The sequence below is a fragment of the Rhinolophus sinicus genome, chromosome 1, assembly GCF_057876585.1.
Source record: "Rhinolophus sinicus isolate RSI-liver-muscle chromosome 1, RSI-T2T, whole genome shotgun sequence".
In the NCBI taxonomy this organism is placed as follows: domain Eukaryota; kingdom Metazoa; phylum Chordata; class Mammalia; order Chiroptera; family Rhinolophidae; genus Rhinolophus; species Rhinolophus sinicus.
In genome coordinates, this window is record NC_142501.1 from 36,020,011 (window position 1) to 36,041,038 (window position 21,028).

General features: G+C 36.2%; 1 protein-coding gene across 1 annotated transcript; it reads left to right on the forward strand.

Moving 5' to 3' along the window:
* Positions 1 to 238: 238 nt before the first annotated feature.
* On the forward strand, positions 239 to 18,719 carry CMAS (cytidine monophosphate N-acetylneuraminic acid synthetase). The gene is made up of 8 exons (XM_019738040.3): positions 239 to 611; positions 9,107 to 9,249; positions 9,400 to 9,555; positions 12,073 to 12,206; positions 13,952 to 14,046; positions 14,427 to 14,598; positions 15,388 to 15,541; positions 18,100 to 18,719. The coding sequence occupies exons 1-8, from the start codon at positions 352 to 354 to the stop codon at positions 18,288 to 18,290; spliced, it is 1,305 nt and encodes a 434-aa protein (XP_019593599.1). The 5' UTR covers positions 239 to 351; the 3' UTR covers positions 18,291 to 18,719.
* Positions 18,720 to 21,028: the final 2,309 nt, after the last annotated feature.

Here is a 21,028-nt window from a genome sequence, read left to right on the forward strand (position 1 = left end):
GAAGTTCTTTAGCAAAATTTCAATAACCTATGTTGCCTATTTTAGAATCTCCGTACAATATCAACCACCCCCAGAAGGTCCACTTCCTTCCAGTCATCTCTGCACTCGCACTGCTTGGCTTGGGTTTGAGGTCGTGCTGCTTCAGAGACTACTCGGCCTACAGGACCGGGCGAGGCAGCCGCGGACTACAATTCCCGGCGTGCCCCGCGAGGGGGCGGGACGGGGAGGGGATGGGCCAGGAACGGCCACACGGGCAAGCGTTGAGGCGGGGAGATCCGGCGGTGCCGAGCTGAGGTGGCGAAAGAGGAGCTCCCGGATGTGGAGAAGCTGGGGAGAAGGCGTGGGAGGAAGATGGATTCGGTGGAGAAGGGGGCCGCCACCTCCGTCTCCAACCCGCGGGGGCGGCCGTCACGAGGCAGACCACCGAAGCTGCAGCGCAACTCCCGCGGTGGCCAGGGTCGCGGTGTGGAGAAGCCCCCGCACCTGGCGGCCCTAATTCTGGCCCGGGGCGGCAGCAAAGGCATCCCCCTGAAGAACATTAAGCACCTGGCGGGGGTCCCGCTCATTGGCTGGGTCCTGCGTGCGGCCCTGGACTCCGGGGTCTTCCAGAGGTGCGCATGTGCGAGGGGGCAGCGCGGCCTGGGCGGGGGTCCGGAGTGGGAGCCGGGCTGCGGGAGAAGCTGGGGCTCATGGGGCAATCGCTCCTGCAAGGGGTGTGCAAGATCCGGGGTGTCTGGGCCCAAGCTGAGAGCCCGGGGAGGACGGGCAGCAGCCTCTTCCTTATTCTGTGGCTGCTAATAGTCATGACCTGGGACAGTTCCTGTCCCCGCCCTTGAGCATGCCATCCGTAAAGGGGGAAATTTGCTCTTCTCCACCTTCTCCGCAGCCCTTGACTTCACAGGGCAAAGGAGGCCACTCCTGTGAAACGTCTACGATAATACGTGAACTCGTTTAGACAGAGGCCATTCGGGTTTTACTGTTAATCAGCGTCTGACAACCACTTGGTGCTGCTCGATTAGAAAGGTATCAGGTTGATTAATGGAGTGGGGTGTGAAGGCTTTCTAATGTCAAGCGCGGCTTGGAGGTCTTTTACTGACCTTTGAAAAATACTATCTGCCTGTGAGTCAGCACAATCTAGGGCTCCCTACATTGATACAAGAGAGACACTGGGAAAGGGTATAGCTGGCTGTTTATATGCTTGTAAATGTTTTTATCATATTTTTGGAGCCTTGGCTGCCCTAAGGACAGTGTTAATTGTGAATCATAAAGGGACATTGCCATATGCCTTAATGGTTAGGAGTTACAAGCTGATGTCATTCATAAAAGAAGGGAGGTAGAATTCTGTGCCAAGAGTTGTATTTGACGTTTAATAACTTCAACCTAATTATATTTGAATTTGTTTTTGTGGGAAGTAAATTATTTTAACCCTTTGATTTTGGGGTTTTGGTTTTTAAAGAGATGGCTATATTTGAAACATATCAATTACCTACATTAATATACAGGTAATTGATTTTCATTTACCCAATCTTGTTTAAAAAGGAGATACCAAAATAGAAATTTAGTAATTTCTTTCATGTTTTCATCCATAAGAAGCCTAGGCAGAGCGAGGTAAATAGGAGCTGGCACCCAGAAGATAACACTAATGCAACAGGAAGTGTGCAAAGGAAAGATAGGGGAACACTTGGGGATTTGGTTCAATTCAGTAAACATTTACTGAGCCTTAATTTCTGCTGTACACACCCAAGGGAATACCACGATGTATGTGACATGGTTCTTTCCTTGTGAAGCCCAGATTGTTGGAGATTTTTACCTCCTTACAAAGGGTATAAAATAAGGACTGAGAGAAGGTGCATCCAGGCAGCAGTGATGTGGTGAAATCCTATTTTTGTGAAATGAACTACAAAACAAAATCATAGAATGAGAGCAAAACTCATTTACAACTCATTGGTTCAATATATGAAGAAGACCCTTTCAAACTGGCTTAACAAATAAGTAAGGCTTGTTTGAAGTACCTTCAAATTCAAGCGCAAAAAATGATTCATTCATCAAATATTTATTGACTACCTACTATGTGACAGGCACTGTTCTATGTCCTTACCCAGAGGTTATAGCAGTAAGCAATAGGGTCAGTCCCTAGTCTCACGGAGCTTGCGTTATAATAGGAAGAGACAGACAATATACAAATTAATGTATACTTATCAGGGAGTGATAAATATTTTTAAGAAAAATCAAGTAAGGTGATGGTGCCAGAATCCTCTATTTCTTGATTCTTCTAGGTAGACTCCCCCTTTATGGTACCAAGGTGGTTGTGCTGAGAACTGTAGAACTTTCCACTCATATTGACTATGTCCAAACCTTTGTACTCAAACTCTAGCATGGTTTCTAGCAGCTTAAGTTCATGTTCTTCGGATGATCCCAGCCCCCCTTAAAAAGGCCTGCCTGCGAAAGCTCAATTTGTCCTGGTAGATAGCCCCTGAGCCCTCTCGCACAAGTTACTTTAGAAAGTCTGCAATTATAAATCCCTTCTCTGCCCTTTGAGACCTAAAGTTACCACCCAAACTTTCCTCAAGGACCTGAGAGCCATCTCTTTGAAATGCAAACCTTCTGGGAGTTAACTCACTCTCCTTCCCAGCCCCTGGGGGGGTCTGGGGGGGGGGGTATAGGCACCTTGCTTCAACTTGCATCTTGCCCCCTGTCTACTGTTAGAAGTTTGTTTCTCCTCTGGATAAACACTAGTTAACAAACCCAGATGGTTAGTCACGTAGATTGACCCCCGTTAACATCCCTCTGCCTTTCCCTTAGTACAGTCTCACCTTGTTTTGGAGAATTTGAGTTCAGTTCATGCTGGATTCTTTTCCCTATTGCAATAGTTAACGAATAAAACCTGTCCTTACTGCTGTAACTAGTTTCTGACTTTATCCTTGACAGTATTCCTTATATCCTGCCGGTTGAAGTCTAGTCAAAAAGAGCTGTCCTCTTTGCAGCTTTAACAAGTCTCATTAGGTCTTATCTGGTCCCCTGCTTATCCTTGCACCAGTCACTGGCTAGGAGAACACAGTTCTGGTATTGGTACGGTGTGGCCCCATCCTCAGCCCTTGGAGCCAGTAATGAAGCCATGACAGAGAGGATCATCAAGAGGAAATTGGGAGTGCAGTTAGCAAAAGGGGGACTAGATGCTGGAAGTCAAAACCCAATAAACGGCCATTACGGCAGACATTGGGGATTTTGCTGTGAAATGATTGGAAAATAAATGTATATATTAAACAATGATTTTCCTGTTTCCATTTATTAAAATGCATTTGTTTAAAATTCCATGAAAGAATAAACAACTTGAGAACTGTATTAACTTTATCTGTGCCAGTCTTATTTAATACGTCTTGTAGCTTGATACAAGAGTATTAACTCCTTGATGATAGGGATGATGTTTTAGACTTTGAGCCACCTGTTGTATCTGTCACTGGCCAATAATAGGAATTAGGAGAAATAAAACCAGTATTTTCCTCCCTAGCAAAGCAAGCATAACCTTCCTAACTCTCCCTTTTCTAACTTACTCTGTTATCTAATAATGTGATTTTACTATGTTCAAGTCACATAAGCTGCTTGCTATCTGACATCCTTTCTAGGGATCTGGAAACTTTAACTCAAAAGTTAATAAAGGGACCAGCACTACTTCCTCCATGAATTTTTTGCTGATCCCAAAAAATTCAGTGGAAAGTAATTGTACCTTTGTTTTCCCGTATATAGCAGTGTCGTTCATACCTTTGTTTAGTGCATGCACAACGCTGGGAGGTCAAGACCATAGACCCTGGAGTCAAAGTATATAGATGTATTAACTGTGCAACTTTGGGTAAATCAATGTCTGTGCCTCAATTTCATCATCTACAGAATGGACTTAAGTGTCTATCTCAGGCCTGCTGAGGGAGTTAAGTGAGTTAAAGTATGTATATACAGCCTGGCATATAGTGTGTAGCCTATCCTCTTGCACTGAAGAAGTTTTTTACAATCTTCATATCTTTCATGGGCCACTGTTTCCTTTTTCCTTACTTGTAAAACGGGTAAGTTGTAATCTTCAAAGTCCCTTTTAATGCTAACATTTGGGGGGGGGGGCAGATTTGATCTGGGATGACCCCTGCTCTACTAGGTGAAAAGCTTCTTGTGAGCAGGTACTATCTTCCTCACTTTGGTATGCTTTATGTATCAGAACCTCAATTAAAACATGTTGGTTTTAATTTAATTGACTTCTCTGAAGTTGCCGTCAGAATTTGAGGCAGCTTTCCTGCCTCTCCCACTCTTACTTTCTTTCTTCAACAGATGTTTACCCTATTAAGAAAATTAAGGAAATCTGCCTGATTTGTGTTATTCAGGGTTAGATTATACCTTGGAGATTTTGTTCAAAATCATGATTTGACTGAATTGAGGCATGTTTTTATGGCCTCCTAAAAATCAAAGCTAACAATACTTTTTTTTAATGTATACTTTTTTTGTATTAGTTTCAGGTGTACAAAATAATGTAATAGTTAGACATTTATACCCCTCACAAAGTGATAACCCCCTCCCCCAATCTCCTACCCCTCTGACATCCTATATAGCTATTACAATTCCACTGACTCTATTCCCTATGCTGTACTCCACACCCTGTGACTCTCTCTCTCTCTCTCTCTCTCTACATATATATATATATATATATATATATATATATATATACATACACACACACATATATATGAAATTATAGTTGACATTATTATTCAGCTTCAGGTGTACAGTGCAGTGGTCAGGCACCTACACCATCCCTGAAGTGGTTTCCCTAATAAGACAAGTGTCCATCAGATACCCTACAAAATCTTTACAACATTATTGATTATATTCCCCAAACTGTCTTTCATATCGCCATGGCAATCTTGTGGTTACCAATTGTGCTTTCTAATGCCCTCACCTTCCCCCTTATCCCCACCCCCCCTCCCATCTAGCAACCCTCAGTTTTTCCTCTGAGACTGTTTCTGATTAGTTTGTTCATTTAATCTGTTCCTTAGATTCCACATATAAGTAAGTCAATATGGTATTTGTCTTTCTCTGTCTGACGTATTTCACTTAGCATAATGTTCTCTAGGTCCACTCAGATTGTTGCAAATGGTAAGATTTCATTCTTTATAGCCGAATAATACTCCATTGTATAAATGTACCATAATTTCTTAATCCAGTCATCTACCGATGGGCATTTTCATTGTTTCCATGTCTTGGCTATTGTGAATAGCGCTGCAATAAACATAGGGATGCATATATATATATTTTTTAATTAACGTCTTGGATTTCTCTGGGTAGATACCTAAGAGTGAAATTGCTGGGTCATAAGGTAGTTCCATTTCCAGTTTTTTGAGATACTTCCATATTGATTTCCATAGTGGCTGCACCAATCTGCAATCCCACCAACAGTGAACGAGGGTTCACTTTTCTCCGCAACTTCACCAACACTTGTTTGTTGATTTATTGATGATAGCCATTCTGACCAGGGTGAGGTAGTATTTCATTGTGGTTCTTATTTGCATTTTTCTAATGATTAATGAAGTTGAGCATTTTTTCATATGTCTGTTTGCCATCTGTATGTCCTCTTTAGAAAAATGTCTCTTCATGTCCTCTGCTCATTTTTTTAATTAGATTGTTTGTTTTTTAAGTGTTGAGTTGAATGAGTTTTTTATAAATTTTGGATATTAACCCTTATCAGATGTATCACTGACAAATATCTTTTTCCATTCAGTGGGATGCCTTTTTGTTTTATTGATGGTTTCCTCTGCTGTGAAAAAAAACTTTTTAGTTTGATGTAGTCCCATATGTTTATTTTTTCTCTTCTCTTGCCCAAGGGGATATGTCAGTAAAAATCTTACTCCGGGTAATGTCTGTAAACTTTCTTCCTATATTTTCTTCTAGGAGTTTTATGATTTCAGATCTTATATTTAAGTCTTTAATCCATTTTGAATTTATTCTGTATATGGTGTATGGAGGTGGTCCAGCTTCATTTTTTTTGCATGTGTCTGCCCAGGTTTCCCAGCACCATTTATTGAATAGATTATCTTTACCCCGATGTAAATTCTTGCTTCAATTGTCGTAGATTAAATGACCATATAGACATGGATTTATTTCTGGGCTCTCTATTCTGTTCCATTGATCTGTGTGTCTATTTTTATGCCAGTACCATAAAGCTAACAATACTTTAAAGGTTACTAACTTGGATAGTTAGCAGTCAAGAAAATTGCTGACATAATTTTATTTTCATTTAGTAAAAAGTTATTGTTAGAGCTGAGTTTGTAAGAGCTTGATTTTCCGTGGTGGTTCAATGTGATGTAAGTAAACCTCAGAACAAATTGATTTTTTAAATGTTGTCTAACATACTTGTGAAAAATAAACATTTCCAGGGTGTATTTATGACTAATGAAAGGCCTATGCTGTATTATCCTTAAGAAGGCAGTTTATGATTTGAAATAACTTTCATAGGCACCATGGTTGATACTCCTGTTTATCCTGTTAGATATAGTATGACTTCTATTGAGGCTAAAGCCATTGGGATTAGACTTTGACATTTACTCTATTTGATTTTGAATCTTACTAGGCCTGTTTATTCACTTAGTCATTCCTTCTCTTTTGCCCTCCATCATCTGATTCCTCTAAACCAAAGGAAAATTATCTACTTACTTGGACCCTTTAATAGATGATAGTCATTGTATTTTAAGTGTACATGTGGGATGCTATTTTCATATTCCTAGTGTCATTACATAATACATACAAATTAGACATTTGGACTTTTGAAGGTCTGAAAGCAGAGTTTAAGTTTTCCTCCCAACAAAGTCAGTGTGAGGATTAAATGAGACCATGTAGTTTTTTCTTTATTACTGTTTCTATTTGATTATTGTGAATAGCAAACATTTGTTAAATGTTTATTCTGTATTGTGGTTTGTATTTAATCCTTATAACAACTGTATGAGGTAATTACTGTTATCACCTCTATTATACTGAAAATTGAGGCTTTGGGAAATTATGCATTTTGGATATGATCATATAGCTTGCTAGCAAGTGGCAGAACCAGGATTTGAACCCCTGTTTCAGAGCCCATGCTCTTAACCATTTACTGTTTCACTCAACAAATATGTATTGAGCACCTGCTTTACAGCAGGTGCTATGCAAATAAACGGTAAAAGATAAAGCATTAGAGAAAGGTTAGTTATTGTTTCCTTACCTCTCTTTCCATAATGGTTTAAAGGGAATTAGAGTACTGTCCTCTGTCTCTATGATAGGCCGAGAGTTTCTCAAGAAAACGGTGTCCAGACTAGTGCCTGAAACAGAATAGGCACTCATAAATGTTTCATGAATGAAAGAATGAATGAATGACAAAAGGGAGGAAAGGAAAAAAAATAAGCAAACAAACCTCTCCTAAAGCCTCTGTTATTTTTTATTTATCTTCTAAGCATTTCAAAAAGATCACTGAATCCTGTCATGTTGTTTTCATACAGTAAAGATCAGAATAATAAATGGCTTCAGTAATTTATTTCAATTAGTGATGTAAATTAAATGTCAAAAACCCATCTTTTTTGCTTCTGCTGTTCCTTTTTTACTATATTACCATCTAACCACTCTCTCTTCACCTTCTCTATTTTAAAAATTCACTAGGTTTCCACTGGTACTTTACTTTGTTATATGCCTTTGACTGTGACATTTCTTCATTGAAAAACCTATCCCCAAATTATTTCAGATTTCGAGATGGAGGAAGATGGGGGCTCCTATGTTCTGCCTTGCACAGAGTGACATGCGTAGATATGAGACACTTGACCCCTAGCCAGTGACTCATCTTATTTACTAGGATTCCTTAGAAAAAAATTGGGGGGTACGGGGTGGGGGTATTGACTTTACCTCTATATTTAAATCCTCCCGCATGTATTAAAGAGAATTAATTAAATTAATAAATGAAATACAGAGATATCAGAAAATTTTGTTCAGTTACTTTCTTTTCACTCTTGGCTATTGAGTGTAGACATTTGACACATATAGTTCCTCTTTCCCCCACGAGATGGAAATCAATTACTAATAATTACTAAAAATAATTATTAAAAATTATTACTAATAATTACTAAAAATTAATAAACTAATTGAAATAAATTACTTGAATAAAGGGGGTAAAAGAAAATATCTGCACATGATAAAAACTGTAAGTCATTAAATTATCTTTGTGTAATATCACTATTAAAACATTGTGGCTAGAGTAATATTCACATCTTCTGTTTCTAGCAGTAGGAATTTGTAAAGGTCCAGGAAATTTAACTTCAATAGAGACTAGTACACCTCCCAGAATAGCATTTTACTTTTAATCATAATTAAGTTTATTTAAAGTATAAATAGGCAACTCTGTTAGCTGCAGGTAACAGAGCTGTTGAGCTAAACTCGCTTGAGCAAATCAAATCACATTCTCCATGTCTCTAATTGTTATCAATGACTGTAACTCAGTCCATTGTGTTCAGATATTTATATACCCATTGTTAGTTGGCATATAAAAAAAGTTGAATATATTTGTTATTTTGAGCCCACACTTGGACATTTAGTCTCTTCTAAGCTTGAAACTCTTTTAGCTTCACGGTTTGCTAAGACAAGTCCATTGTTTTTCTTAGCAAGTATATTAAATGAAATACTCTATAAGATATTTTGGATTTGGGTGGGGAATAAGAAGCAGGATCTTCATTATTTCCTTTCAATTTGAACTTCTAGGCTGTTTTGCTTAATATACCAGTAGCCTTAAAAATATCAAGTATCTTTCCAATTTTATAAAACTATCTCTAGAACTACATAAATAATATTTATATAAGAAAGAAAATATATAGTATAAATATGTGATAAATATAAATACATCTAGGACATTTTTGATTCAAGTGTTAAAAATATGGTCTATATACAAAATACTTTGTAATTTTTAAAAAATTTATAGCATTTTAGATCTGTGACATTTTGATGGTACAGAAACTATTTTAACATGTAAGCTGTATTTTTGGGTTTCAGAGCTCCTTTTTATCTTTGATGATCTCTTTTAGTGATTTGGCTTTTTTATTTATTTTTAATATCTATACAGTGTGTGGGTTTCAACAGATCATGATGAAATTGAGAATGTGGCCAAACAATTTGGTGCACAAGTTCATCGAAGAAGTTCTGAAGTTTCAAAAGACAGCTCTACCTCATTAGATGCCATCGTAGAATTTCTTAATTATCACAATGGTATGAGTTTAATAGTTTTATTCAAAAGTTGATTGTAATTTCCAACTCGCTTCTCATTTCACAAGACTTTTTTTTAACACATTAAAGATCTTAATATTACTTGCTTGCAAAGAACTTTATTTTGATGTCCTTTTCATTTGTTTTGTCAAGAGGTTGACATTGTAGGAAATATTCAGGCTACTTCTCCATGTTTACATCCTGCTGACCTTCAAAAAGTTGCAGAAATGATTCGAGAAGAAGGATATGATTCTGTTTTCTCTGTTGTGAGACGCCATCAGTTTCGATGGAGTGAAATTCAGAAAGGAGGTAATCTGTTATATCCATCCTTTTTGTAGCTCATTTTTATGGAGAATCAGTTTTTCCATATATAAATATTCTTTAGGAGAGAGGAGAGTAAAAACGGAGCAGTAAAAGGGAATATGTGATTCTTGACTGTAGTAGGTTATGATTTCTATTCAGTTCTAAATCTTGTGATTACTGACTGAGGCAGGACAGTGAGCCCAAATTAATTATTTGCTTTACGTTTTATACTATTTGCCTTTTGAGACTGACATTATTTTTCTAGATCAAATACTTTTATGTTTCTTCTAAATATGTTTGATAAACTCCACATAAGTCATAAAGAATTGTAGGCATAATAAGCATCCACCAAAAAGTTTTGGAGGGCCTCAAGAATGAATTGTGGAATTGCTTCCCAAAATACATAACTCCTTATGTAAGAAGAGTTCCATAGGGTTTAGCTGGAGCCTGATTTCTAGCCAGGTAAACTAGCAAAGTATGTAATAAACAATAGAATCACCAAGAGATAGGTAAATATAACATATTTGAGGAAGGGCATTGTGGTTTCTGCTTGGTGCCCTGACGTTTGTTGAATATAGGAAAGCTGGCCTAATTGTCTCTAACATATGTGTGACTTAAGATGTTATTCTTTTGAAGATACATCTTTAACATGTCATTCCATTATATTTTACCATCTATTGTTTCTTATAAGAAATCAGCTGTTATTCTGACCATTGTTTCTCTGAATATAATTTTCTTCAGGGTGCTTTTATGATTTTCTCTTTATATTTGGTTTCCATAGTTTGACTCTGATTTGTGTTGCTGTGATTTTCTTTGTGTTCATCCTGTTTGGAGTTCTCTGAACTTGTCCTATCTGTAGGTCGATCTGTGATCAGTTTTCAAAAGTTCTCTTCAAGTGTTTATTCTGCCACATTTTCTCCTTTCTTTCTGGCATTCCAATTTAAATGGATTTTAAACAATTTTATGGTGTCCACACGTCTCTCACAGTCCGTTCTGTATTATTTATTTATTTGTTTGTTTATTTTTCCCTTTATGATTCATTTTGAGTAATTTCTATTGACTTATATTTGACTTCATTGATCATTTCTTCTGACTTGTCCACTGTACTGTAAATCCTATCCAGTGAATTATTTTAGATACTCTATTTTTCCATTCTAGAATGTACCTGTAAGTTGGTTTTTAGAGATTCTATTCTCTGTTGAAATGCTCCTCTTTTCATCCTTTTTAAAATTTTTTTCTTCCAATTTCTTTAATATGTTCATGATAGTTACATGAAAATCCTTGATTGCAAATTCTCACATCTGGGTCATTTATAGTTCTGTTTCTGTGACTGTTTATCTCTGATTATGGGTCATGTGTTTCTGCTTCTTCATATGTATTGTATTTTATCATATGCCTGACATAGATACTAGAGTGTATAGTGCGTTTCTCCAAGGAGGACAAACCTTTTCATCCATCAGGCTGATAGGATAAAAGACTAATCACGTTGATCTAATCAGGAGTTGGGCTGGTTTAGAACTTTAATTTCAGTTCACCTCTTACTGCAGGTGTCCTGTCAGGAGATATATCCTGTATGTATTGCTAATACCCTCTGCTAACAGGACTTTGGGATCTAAGTACTACAAAACTAATGATCTCTCCCTGCCTTCCAGATGATTCCCAGTTTCCTGTGCCAGAGCACACTCAGCAAAGACCTAGGGGGCATCATTAGGTGGGAAGAGCTAGCTCTGTGTCTGTTGACAATCTGTGACTCGAGTCCACAGGGCCACTGATAACTCTTCTGGTTTCTCCTGATCCCAGCAGAGTCCTCCTGCTTATGCCAAAGCTTGATCGTGTTCTCACCTCTTTCTCAGACTCAGCAAATATCCCCAGGGAGAATGCAGCCCCTGTTCCTTGTTCACCTAGGAAAGACTTGTCCCTCTCTTTCCTTTTCTTCAAAGTACCACTTGAATTCTCTAGTTTATTTGCTTATTGCCTATTTCCACACTCCATGAGAACAGAGTCATGTTCACTGCTGTGTGTTCAGTGCTATAAAATTACACGATATATTCAATGTATGTTTGCTGAGTGTTTTTCCTAATTATATCAAACACTGGGGTAGAGTTGAGAGGATGGTTTAGTTATGGAAGTATGTAGAGGTTATTCCTAGAAGCCTTTATACACAGATGTGATGACGAAAAGTGAAGGAAGAGTCTGAAGAATGACCAGCTATTAAATACACACACAACACGAGTGCACACATACCCATACACATCCACAAACACAAATTTGGGGGAAATTAAGTGAAAAGGCAAGGGAATCTCTATCTACCACTACTAAGGGCTTCATTTATTACATCATCTTATAGTAAATGATGTTGCTAAATCATCAGAATTATTAGGGATTTGGTTAAAATCCTTTTACTTATCCTGAATCAGAAATATTCTACATTCTAAGTTCATTTTTATGCTTTTTTAAAAATTACTAAATAACACTCTCAGTATTCAAAGCAATGTGGACTTACTATAGCTTTTTTGCTTTTAGTTCGTGAAGTGACTGAGCCTTTGAATTTGAATCCAGCTAAACGACCTCGTCGACAAGATTGGGATGGAGAATTATATGAAAATGGCTCATTTTATTTTGCTAAAAGACATTTGATAGAGCTGGGTTACTTACAGGTTTGTGCCCTTACTTTGCAAAAAACTTTCTAAACGCTTTTGTCTGTATAGAGTTTCAGGGAAGAAGTATGGCACAGTTCCTAATGGGAAATATCAACCCCTAGAGGAAAGGCAATAACTGACAAGATTTATTATCTGAGGCATTTATCTTGCAGTCTGACCACAAACCGATTTTTGGAATCTGTTCAGTAAATATGCCAGCAATTCTGCTACAACTGTAACAATAAGATAAGAAATCAATCAAGTATTGAATGTTCTACACATGTCCTGGTTTTCATATTATTCTGTTCAAAACTCTGTTTAATTCATAATTGTGTCACTGTCAGGTTGTGGTTATACAGTTGAATAACTTCTATTACTTTAAAAAGAGACCAAAAAAACAGTATCATAGAGGTGAAAGAGCATCACCCTGGGCATCAGAAAAATAAATTATAGTTTTATCTCTATCCCTATGTAAACTTGAATAGTATATTGTTTTATCTGTTCTGAGTCTCCTTGCTCTCATTTTAAAATACGGAGTTTGGATGTCTCTCTCATCTTCAGAGCCTACATGGTTACATCATATACTATTTGTTCATTTTAGTTATAGCTAATATTTGCTTAACACTTACTATGCACCAAGGTCTGTATGAAACACTGCATAGGATATCTCATATAATCGGCATTTGCAACAGAATAAAGTGGACATTCCTAGCCCAGTTTCACAGAGGAAGAAATGGTAGCTCTGAAAAATAAAGTAATTAGCTCAAGGCAAAAATAAGTAGTGAATGGTATATTGTCAGTATTTAGATTCAGATCCTATGTTACTCAAAAAATAGCATTAAAAAAAAAAAAAAACTCTGTAGTAAAATTCTACGTGACTATGTTCTGAGAGAAAAGTATTTTTTCCTATCTTTTGGTCAGTGCACAGGCAAACTGTAGGCTGGCTGTTTAATTAAGTTTGAGTATTAAGGAAAATTAGATTTGACAGGTAGCTCTTTGCTAAGGGGAACTGTGGTTTGATCCTTTCCTACCATGTGGAAAAAAATGAATTTTCTCATCCTAACTAGATTTGTGAGGAGACTAGCAATTCTGGAAAATGAAATTTTCCACTAATTGATCTTGACATTGAAATGAATATGATCCTAGGAAAGACCTCCCCTCTTTCCCCTCATACCCCAGGATCAGGAGACTGTCCCTACCTTTGCCCACATGTGACCCAGACAACATTGTCCACTCCCATCTGTAGCTCAGGGATCTAAGATAATTCTATACAACAGACACTACACTTATTTTTTTCCATCCCTGTCTTGCTCCTTAGTTGCAAATAGAAACAAATTCCAAAAACATTTATGCTGCTTTTGAATGATGATAAGTGAGACTGCCAGAACAAAAGGGATACAATTAGGGGAGTTCCAGAAAATTCCTTGTGGTCAGAAAGCTGGAGAATGGGTATTATTTCTGCTTTTCCCTATCTTACAATAGAAATATACTCAAAAGAAAAATGAGAATTTACACTGTGTAGATAGAAGTTGAAAAATGTTACATTTATTTATGTGGTTTGAATATATGGGAAACAAAAACATAAGCTTTCCTCTCCACAAAAAAAAAAGAAAAAAGATTTGTTGTATATCACAAATATTACTGGGTTATTCATTTTTCTTGATACTGTAGAAATGAATTCATTGTTATGTACTTTAATAAACTTTTTGATATATGTGAATGCCTATTAAAAACAGTACTCATAGCATTGTTACTATCTCTAGGGTGGGAAAATGGCGTACTACGAAATGCGAGCCGAGCACAGTGTGGACATAGATGTGGATATTGATTGGCCTATTGCAGAACAAAGAGTGTTACGGTAACAAGACTTACACAGCCTTTGCACAAGACCCTGACACTGTTTTCAGTAGATATATTTAATTGACATTATAGACACTGATCTGTGATACTCCAGCCATCTTAGGATCTGTGTAATTAGTTTGCTCATGTGACGAAGGCATATACATAAAATATGCCTTTAGATGCCTTATTCAGTAACTTGAGAAACACACAGTCCAGTTAGACCACACAACTTAAAGTCTTGCATTGCAAGCTGAAGTGTATATGTGAAGGAAATTTGAAGGGTAAGGTTTGAATAATTGAATGGGAATGGGTTATTAAGTTTACTGATGTTAGCCAGATGAGAGGAAGTGAGTAGTATTGCACTTGTAGTCAAAGGTCTATTTTGGTTTCTTTTAGGTATGGCTATTTTGGCAAAGAGAAGTTTAAGGAGATAAAACTTTTGGTTTGCAGTATTGATGGATGTCTCACCAATGGCCACATTTATGTATCAGGAGACCAAAAAGAAATAATATCTTATGATGTAAAAGATGCTATTGGCATAAGTTTATTAAAGAAAAGTGGTATTGAGGTATGTGCCACTGCATATAGCAATGTTTTTTAAGATTACGATTCAGGGTCAAGGGATATGTGAGGGAAATAAAATATATGTTTTTAGTATTATCTATTAAAATATCTGAAATTTAGCCTTCACATGACTGGAAAATTACCATACTGTTTATTGTTAGATGAGTAAAATATCAATCAACTAATATTTATTGTATATTTAATAAGAATGAATATATTATTTTTAAATAGGTGCTGCCTAGTTACCATAGGATCTTGCAACAAGAAAGATTTCATAAAAAACAGGTGTTAGTGTTTAGAAAAAAGCAAATATCTTATGGACTTTAAATTGTAGCTTTTTGTTATGATTAAAACTTTTAATTCAAAATAGCTTAATATTTAAGTGTCTATATATAAATGAAGGCTAAGATGATCTCCTATAATTCACTAGAAATCTTACATATGCATTCCTAAGCAGCACAAGAGATGAGTTACAGACTTTTCCTTTGGATAAATTGAATTATAGGAGAATCTTAGATTAGTATCAGACAGAGTATGTTGTATTTTTTTAACTGTAGATAGGATACTTTCCACTGTAGAAAACAGGGTCTTTCACCTTTACTGGACCACTAGAAATAAAATGTTTTAAAACTTTATTATTTTAAAATAACAGTTTATTTTACTTAATTTGTCCTTCAGGTCAAAGGGTTACTCATTTGTGACTTGTATTATTTACAAGGTGTTATCTTATTCTGAAAGATTTGTGTTTCCTTTATTTTCTCATTTTGCTCCCCCCCCCCCACCTTTTTTTTAGGTGAGGTTAATCTCGGACAGGGTCTGTTCAAAGCAGACAATCTCTTCCTTAAAACTGGATTGCAAAATGGAAGTCAATGTACCAGACAAGCTAGCAGTTGTAGACGAATGGAGAAAAGAAATGGGCCTGTGCTGGAAAGAAGTGGCATATCTTGGTTTGTATCTTTTTATTCAGCCATAATAAAATGAACCAGGATGTGTTCTAAGAGGCAGAGAAATAAGAAAGAAAGTTCCCAAGATTGGCATGATTGTAAAGAAACAGGAACTCTCTTACACTACTGACAAAAGTGTTAAATTGGGAGGGCCTTTCTGCAGGTTACTTTGATAACGTGTATCCAAGTGTAGCCTAGTAGAATGATTACCGACTCGTGCTGTGGAGTCAGACCACACGACTGACTCACCAGTCTTGGTAAGGTAAACCTTGGTTTTGTTATCTGTAAACTAGAACTTAAAAGTACCTATTACTCATAGGTCTGTTATAGGGATTAATAATATAATTTTGGTAAAGCATTTATCAGATTCCTAATACATAGGATGTACACTCTGACTATTTTTAACTGTCATTAAATGTACATAGTTTTGACCCCAAATTCTAATTCTGGGAAAGAAATTAGACAAATGTGCCAATAATGGAAGAAAAAAACTACAAAAATAGCATATCCCAGAATCGAATACTATGCAACCATTAAAAATAATCTATATTCATTGACATGTTCAGATGTCACAAGTTTTTCACTTTAATAATCAAACAAATATATATATCAGGTGTCTACTATATACAGGCTTTGAACTATTTCCTGGGACTTACTGCTTACAGAGCATATAGTCTAATGATGTCAATATTTTAAATATCACTAATGACAGGTTATTAAAATACATAACTATAAACCATGTATGAAATATGGGTATGCCTATTTCAACCCATCTATATAAATATTTGCAAGGGTAATAATGGGCCTCAAAAGAAGCACAAGAAGCTTTGGAAGCATGTGACGTGGGGACTTCAGGGGTAGCCTTTAAACTACAATATGAAGATTCAATGGAGAACAATACTATAGAAGCTTTGATAGAAAAATGATCTAGTTTTTGTAAGAAAAAAACAGTTTTAATGGAACATATAACAAATCTCAGCTATACTTTTTATCTATGCAACCTTAAGCAAGGTTCTCTAAGCCTAGTTTTCCTATTTATAATATAAACATTAATCAAAGTTTATAAGGCCATTGGAAAGAAAGTCAGTGATAATGAAAAATGCTTAACATAATGCCTCCATATAGTAATAATAAGTGTATCATTTATAGAAGTAAAGCTGTAGAATTATATATGCTAAAATGTAGTTACTATCTATAAATAGTGATAATTAGGATTTTGATTATTTTTGCTTGTATTTAAAAAAATGTTCCCACCAAGATATGCATTACTTATATAACATAAGAAAAAAAAACTATAAAAAGTAGAAGTTAGAAAATCAGGAAAATGGAGAATAGTCTCCACGTTTTTATTTTAAAAATCACAGCAGTGTTTTGTATGGGCCACATAAGTATATAACAATATGTTCCTTAAAAAGGATAGACACTTTTATAAGTAAAATTTGGTAATTACAACTTAGTTTAAGGGATGGATAGTGCAAAGAAATACCTTAATTTTCATCATCTTTCAGTGAAAACAATTTAAATTTCAGTACATTTAATAAGAAAAAATTTCAGTAGATAAATATAGAAAAAATGTAAAACAAACTCTTTCAACCAGGGTTTTATTATTAGTATTTGCTCTATAATAAAGTAATAGTTAAACTCAGAATGATGAATCTAAGGTACTGGGAGCTTCTGAAATTCATCCTAGCAAAAATAAAGGGGGCAGTGGTAGGGTGGGGATTGAGAAGAAGCAAGGCAGGGAGAGAAGGGATGTAGTTATATCAATGCGATGGTAATTTTTTAAATAAATAAGTGGTATACAAATCAGAACTATTACAATTTAAAAGAGACGTAAGATAAATGTCAACAAAATGCAATATGTGGACTTTGTTATGTTTCTGATTCAAATAAGTCAACTACAAAAAGACAATTTTGAGATAGCTGGGGATATTTGAATACATACTAGGTTATTAAATGATATTAAGGAATTGTTGATTTTGTTAATTTGATGATAGTATGTCACTTTTTTAAAAATGCATATATCAGAGATAGATGCTGAAGAGTTTTGGGGTAAAATATGATGGTTGGGAATTTCTTTCCCTCTCCTCCAAAAAACTAGGGAACAGGGACTAGGAAGAAAACATTGATAAATGATCCAAAACATTGAACTTGGGGTTTTTGCATGTGTTTGAAATTTTTCTTAATAAAAAGTTTAAATAATTCATAATTTGTAGAATTTCCAGTAATTGTAATATTATTACAAATTATAAATGTATTACAAATGTAATAATATTACAATTTCCTGTCATTGTAGTTGTAATGTGGTAAGCAGAAAGTATACTCCATTCTTCTTTAACTGAGGAGTTTATTTTGAATTACGTAGGAAAAACCCTAGACTTCAGTTACAATTTTAAATAGTTGAACATATTTTCATTCTATCTAATCTGTAGTATTCTTATATGCAGTGCTTTAGGTCTTACTAAAGTTACCAGAATTACCTATTGGTTGCGTTTTGCATTATTTTAAAGAATATTCTTTGTCTCTTTAACCGTTCAACCACCATTTCTTTTACTTGACAGGAAATGAAGTGTCTGATGAGGAGTGTTTGAAGAAAGTAGGCCTAAGTGGTGTTCCTGCTGATGCCTGTTCCACGGCCCAGAAGGCTGTTGGATATATTTGCAAATGTAATGGTGGCCGTGGTGCCCTCCGAGAGTTTGCAGAACACATTTTCCTACTAATGGAAAAGGTTATTAATTCCTGCCAAAAATAGAAATGAGTACAATGTTGGGAAAGAAAGTATACAGCCTTCGTCAGCCACTTTACTTTTTTTGATTAAGTATAATTCCATGTTCCAATAAGTATAATTCCATGTTCCAATGTTAACAGAGAGTGGGGTTTGATTTGTGATATATCTCCATATCTTTTAAAGCAGAGTGTTGTCAAGTTGTCAATCCAAAATCTTCTATGAAATAATTGTGCTGTACTTTTCTCTTTATGCAAGATAATTAGAGATTGATCATAGTCTTTCTCAGATTTTTAGTAAATGCAAGTAAGAACATCATCAAAATTGACTTTGTATTGTACCCTGTAAAACTGTGTGTTTGTGTGCTTTTAATAATGCTGATCTTTTATTTATTTGGGGACTGTGTATCTGGTAAGACATGCCCTTCTATTAATTAATAAAATTACATTTCACAGACTTGATGAAAACTGCTTTGTTGCTATAGAACACCTTTATCAAACATGCCGTGATTTCCTTTAAGCACTGACCATGCAATCAGTGTAAGAAACAAACCACTAAATACCAGATGTAAATTATCTTGACTACTTTATATATGTGTACGTATAGCACATACACACACTACAGATATCCGAAGAAATATTGTGAGGGTTGTATACTAATTTGGAGTAAATTGTTTGCAGTTACCTCTGAGGTCATGGTAATTTCTGTACTAAATTTGGTCTCATCACAGTTTTACAGCCACCACAAATTACTCTCCTACCTGGTAAGATTCCAAGAATGGCGCATTATCTCATAAATGTGGACACTTACCTAATAAACACTAACCATTTCCTACTGCCACTATAAAAACAATTCATGTAAAACTGGCAAGAAACGACTTAGGCGGCTGTACAGGAAGCTATTTTCCTTTGTTAGGACTGGGTGGATTTGTACAGTTCAGAGTCTGCTCCTAGAGGCCAGATAAAAGTTGAAAGAAAAAAAGGATCATCTTCTATTTTAATTTCCTTAACATCTTATCCTGGTTTTACTCCCATCTTTCTGGCTTTTCCACTGCTGACTTTATTTTCTCCTATCCCCTTAAATTTACACATTCTCAAAGGTTCTAACCCCAGTTCTGTTCTTCCCAAAGACAACATCTCTGTTCAAAGTTTTAGCTATAGCCTCCATGCAGATGACTCCAAAATCTAGTGACTGAAATCTAATCTCTGCTGTGAGTTCTGGTTGCATCTCAAACTCTTCACGTTATAAGCTAGGCTCCTGGACTTCACTTCTCAAATCTCTGATTTTATCATTGAGACATCACAGTCTTAATTTCTCCTTTTCATCTCTAGTTAGACACCAAATCTTAAGCTTGATACTACCAGGTGTCCTTTCAGTTTATCCAATATTATTGCTAGATTAATTGTTCACATGTTTGCTGTTATCCTTTACAAAATATTTTAGTGACTCCATGCTGACCACAGAATGTGATAAAACATTCCCAGTCCAAATGTACTGGGGACACAATATAGTATGTCCAGACTCAGTTCCTACTGATTCTTGGGAGTCCCTCGATCCCAATCAGGCCATTTTGTGTAATTCTCCAGCAATGCCTCCAGTAGCCTATTCTTCTCAAGTCCTGCCTTTAGCCACCACATGAATCATTCACTCCTCAAAAACTTCCTGCCAAAATACCTACCAAAGTAAATACTGTGTGTGAGTATAAATTATACTAGAGTCTTTGTTTCATTTCAGTGACCCAAAGCCAAGTATAAAGAGACGACAGTTATATCCCCACTGGGACTGCTATTTCTTATGTTTCCAATATTAGTGAATCTTAGTAAAATAATATATGTTCAGATCTTATATATAAAGAACTGAGAAGTTGCCAACCCCTTCCCTGCAACCAGAAAAACTGAAACTCAATGACTTTTCTTGGACCTATAAGACAGAGAACTGAGGTGGAAGAGCAAACAACCACTCCAAAATCTGAAGACACAGGCACATCCAGAGAGATACAGCACCTGACATTTGTTTATCTGGAGCAAAAGCTGCTGGGTACCATAAGCTAATAAGAACACTTAACTAGTAATTTTAGTGAATTGCTAGAGGTTGAGTGTGGATTAATGTGAAAGTGAGAAACTCCGGGAGAGCGCAGTCACAAGGGGTAGGGTTGGGGAACACTTTCCCTCCAGGAATGCCAACGGGTTCTCACAGGATGGATCTGAAGATCTGAGAAAAATTCCTCTATGGCCCTGGCAGGAGAAGAGCCGCCATTGTGAAACCTCCCTGATCTTTCTCCCTAACAAAGTCCTGCTCGTCAGTAAGATGGACATCTCCCCAAAGGGCAATACTGAAAACTTACCCCAACCAACAGACGGCAACTCTGCTCCACTCCAGCCCACTCCAGTCTTCCTTTCACCTAAAGGGGGGGAAATGCCATCGTCAACAGGAAGAAGAGGAAAAAAATGCTATAAGTCAAACACTGCAACAGAAATGAAGAGTGCCTTTGATGGGTACATCAGTAGAAGAAAGAATGAGTAAACTTAAATATTGGCTAATTTTATTTTATCTAACATCTGAATTACATATTACATTTTATTACTTTTTTGGGGGCTTTATTGAGATATATTTGACATCTAACATTGTGTAAATTTAAGGTGTATAATTTAATGATTTGAAATACAGCCCCAATATATACATTACAAAACAATTACCACAAGATTAGTCAACGCATCAATTACCTCACAACATAGTAACAATTCCTTTTTTCCTTTTTGTGGTGA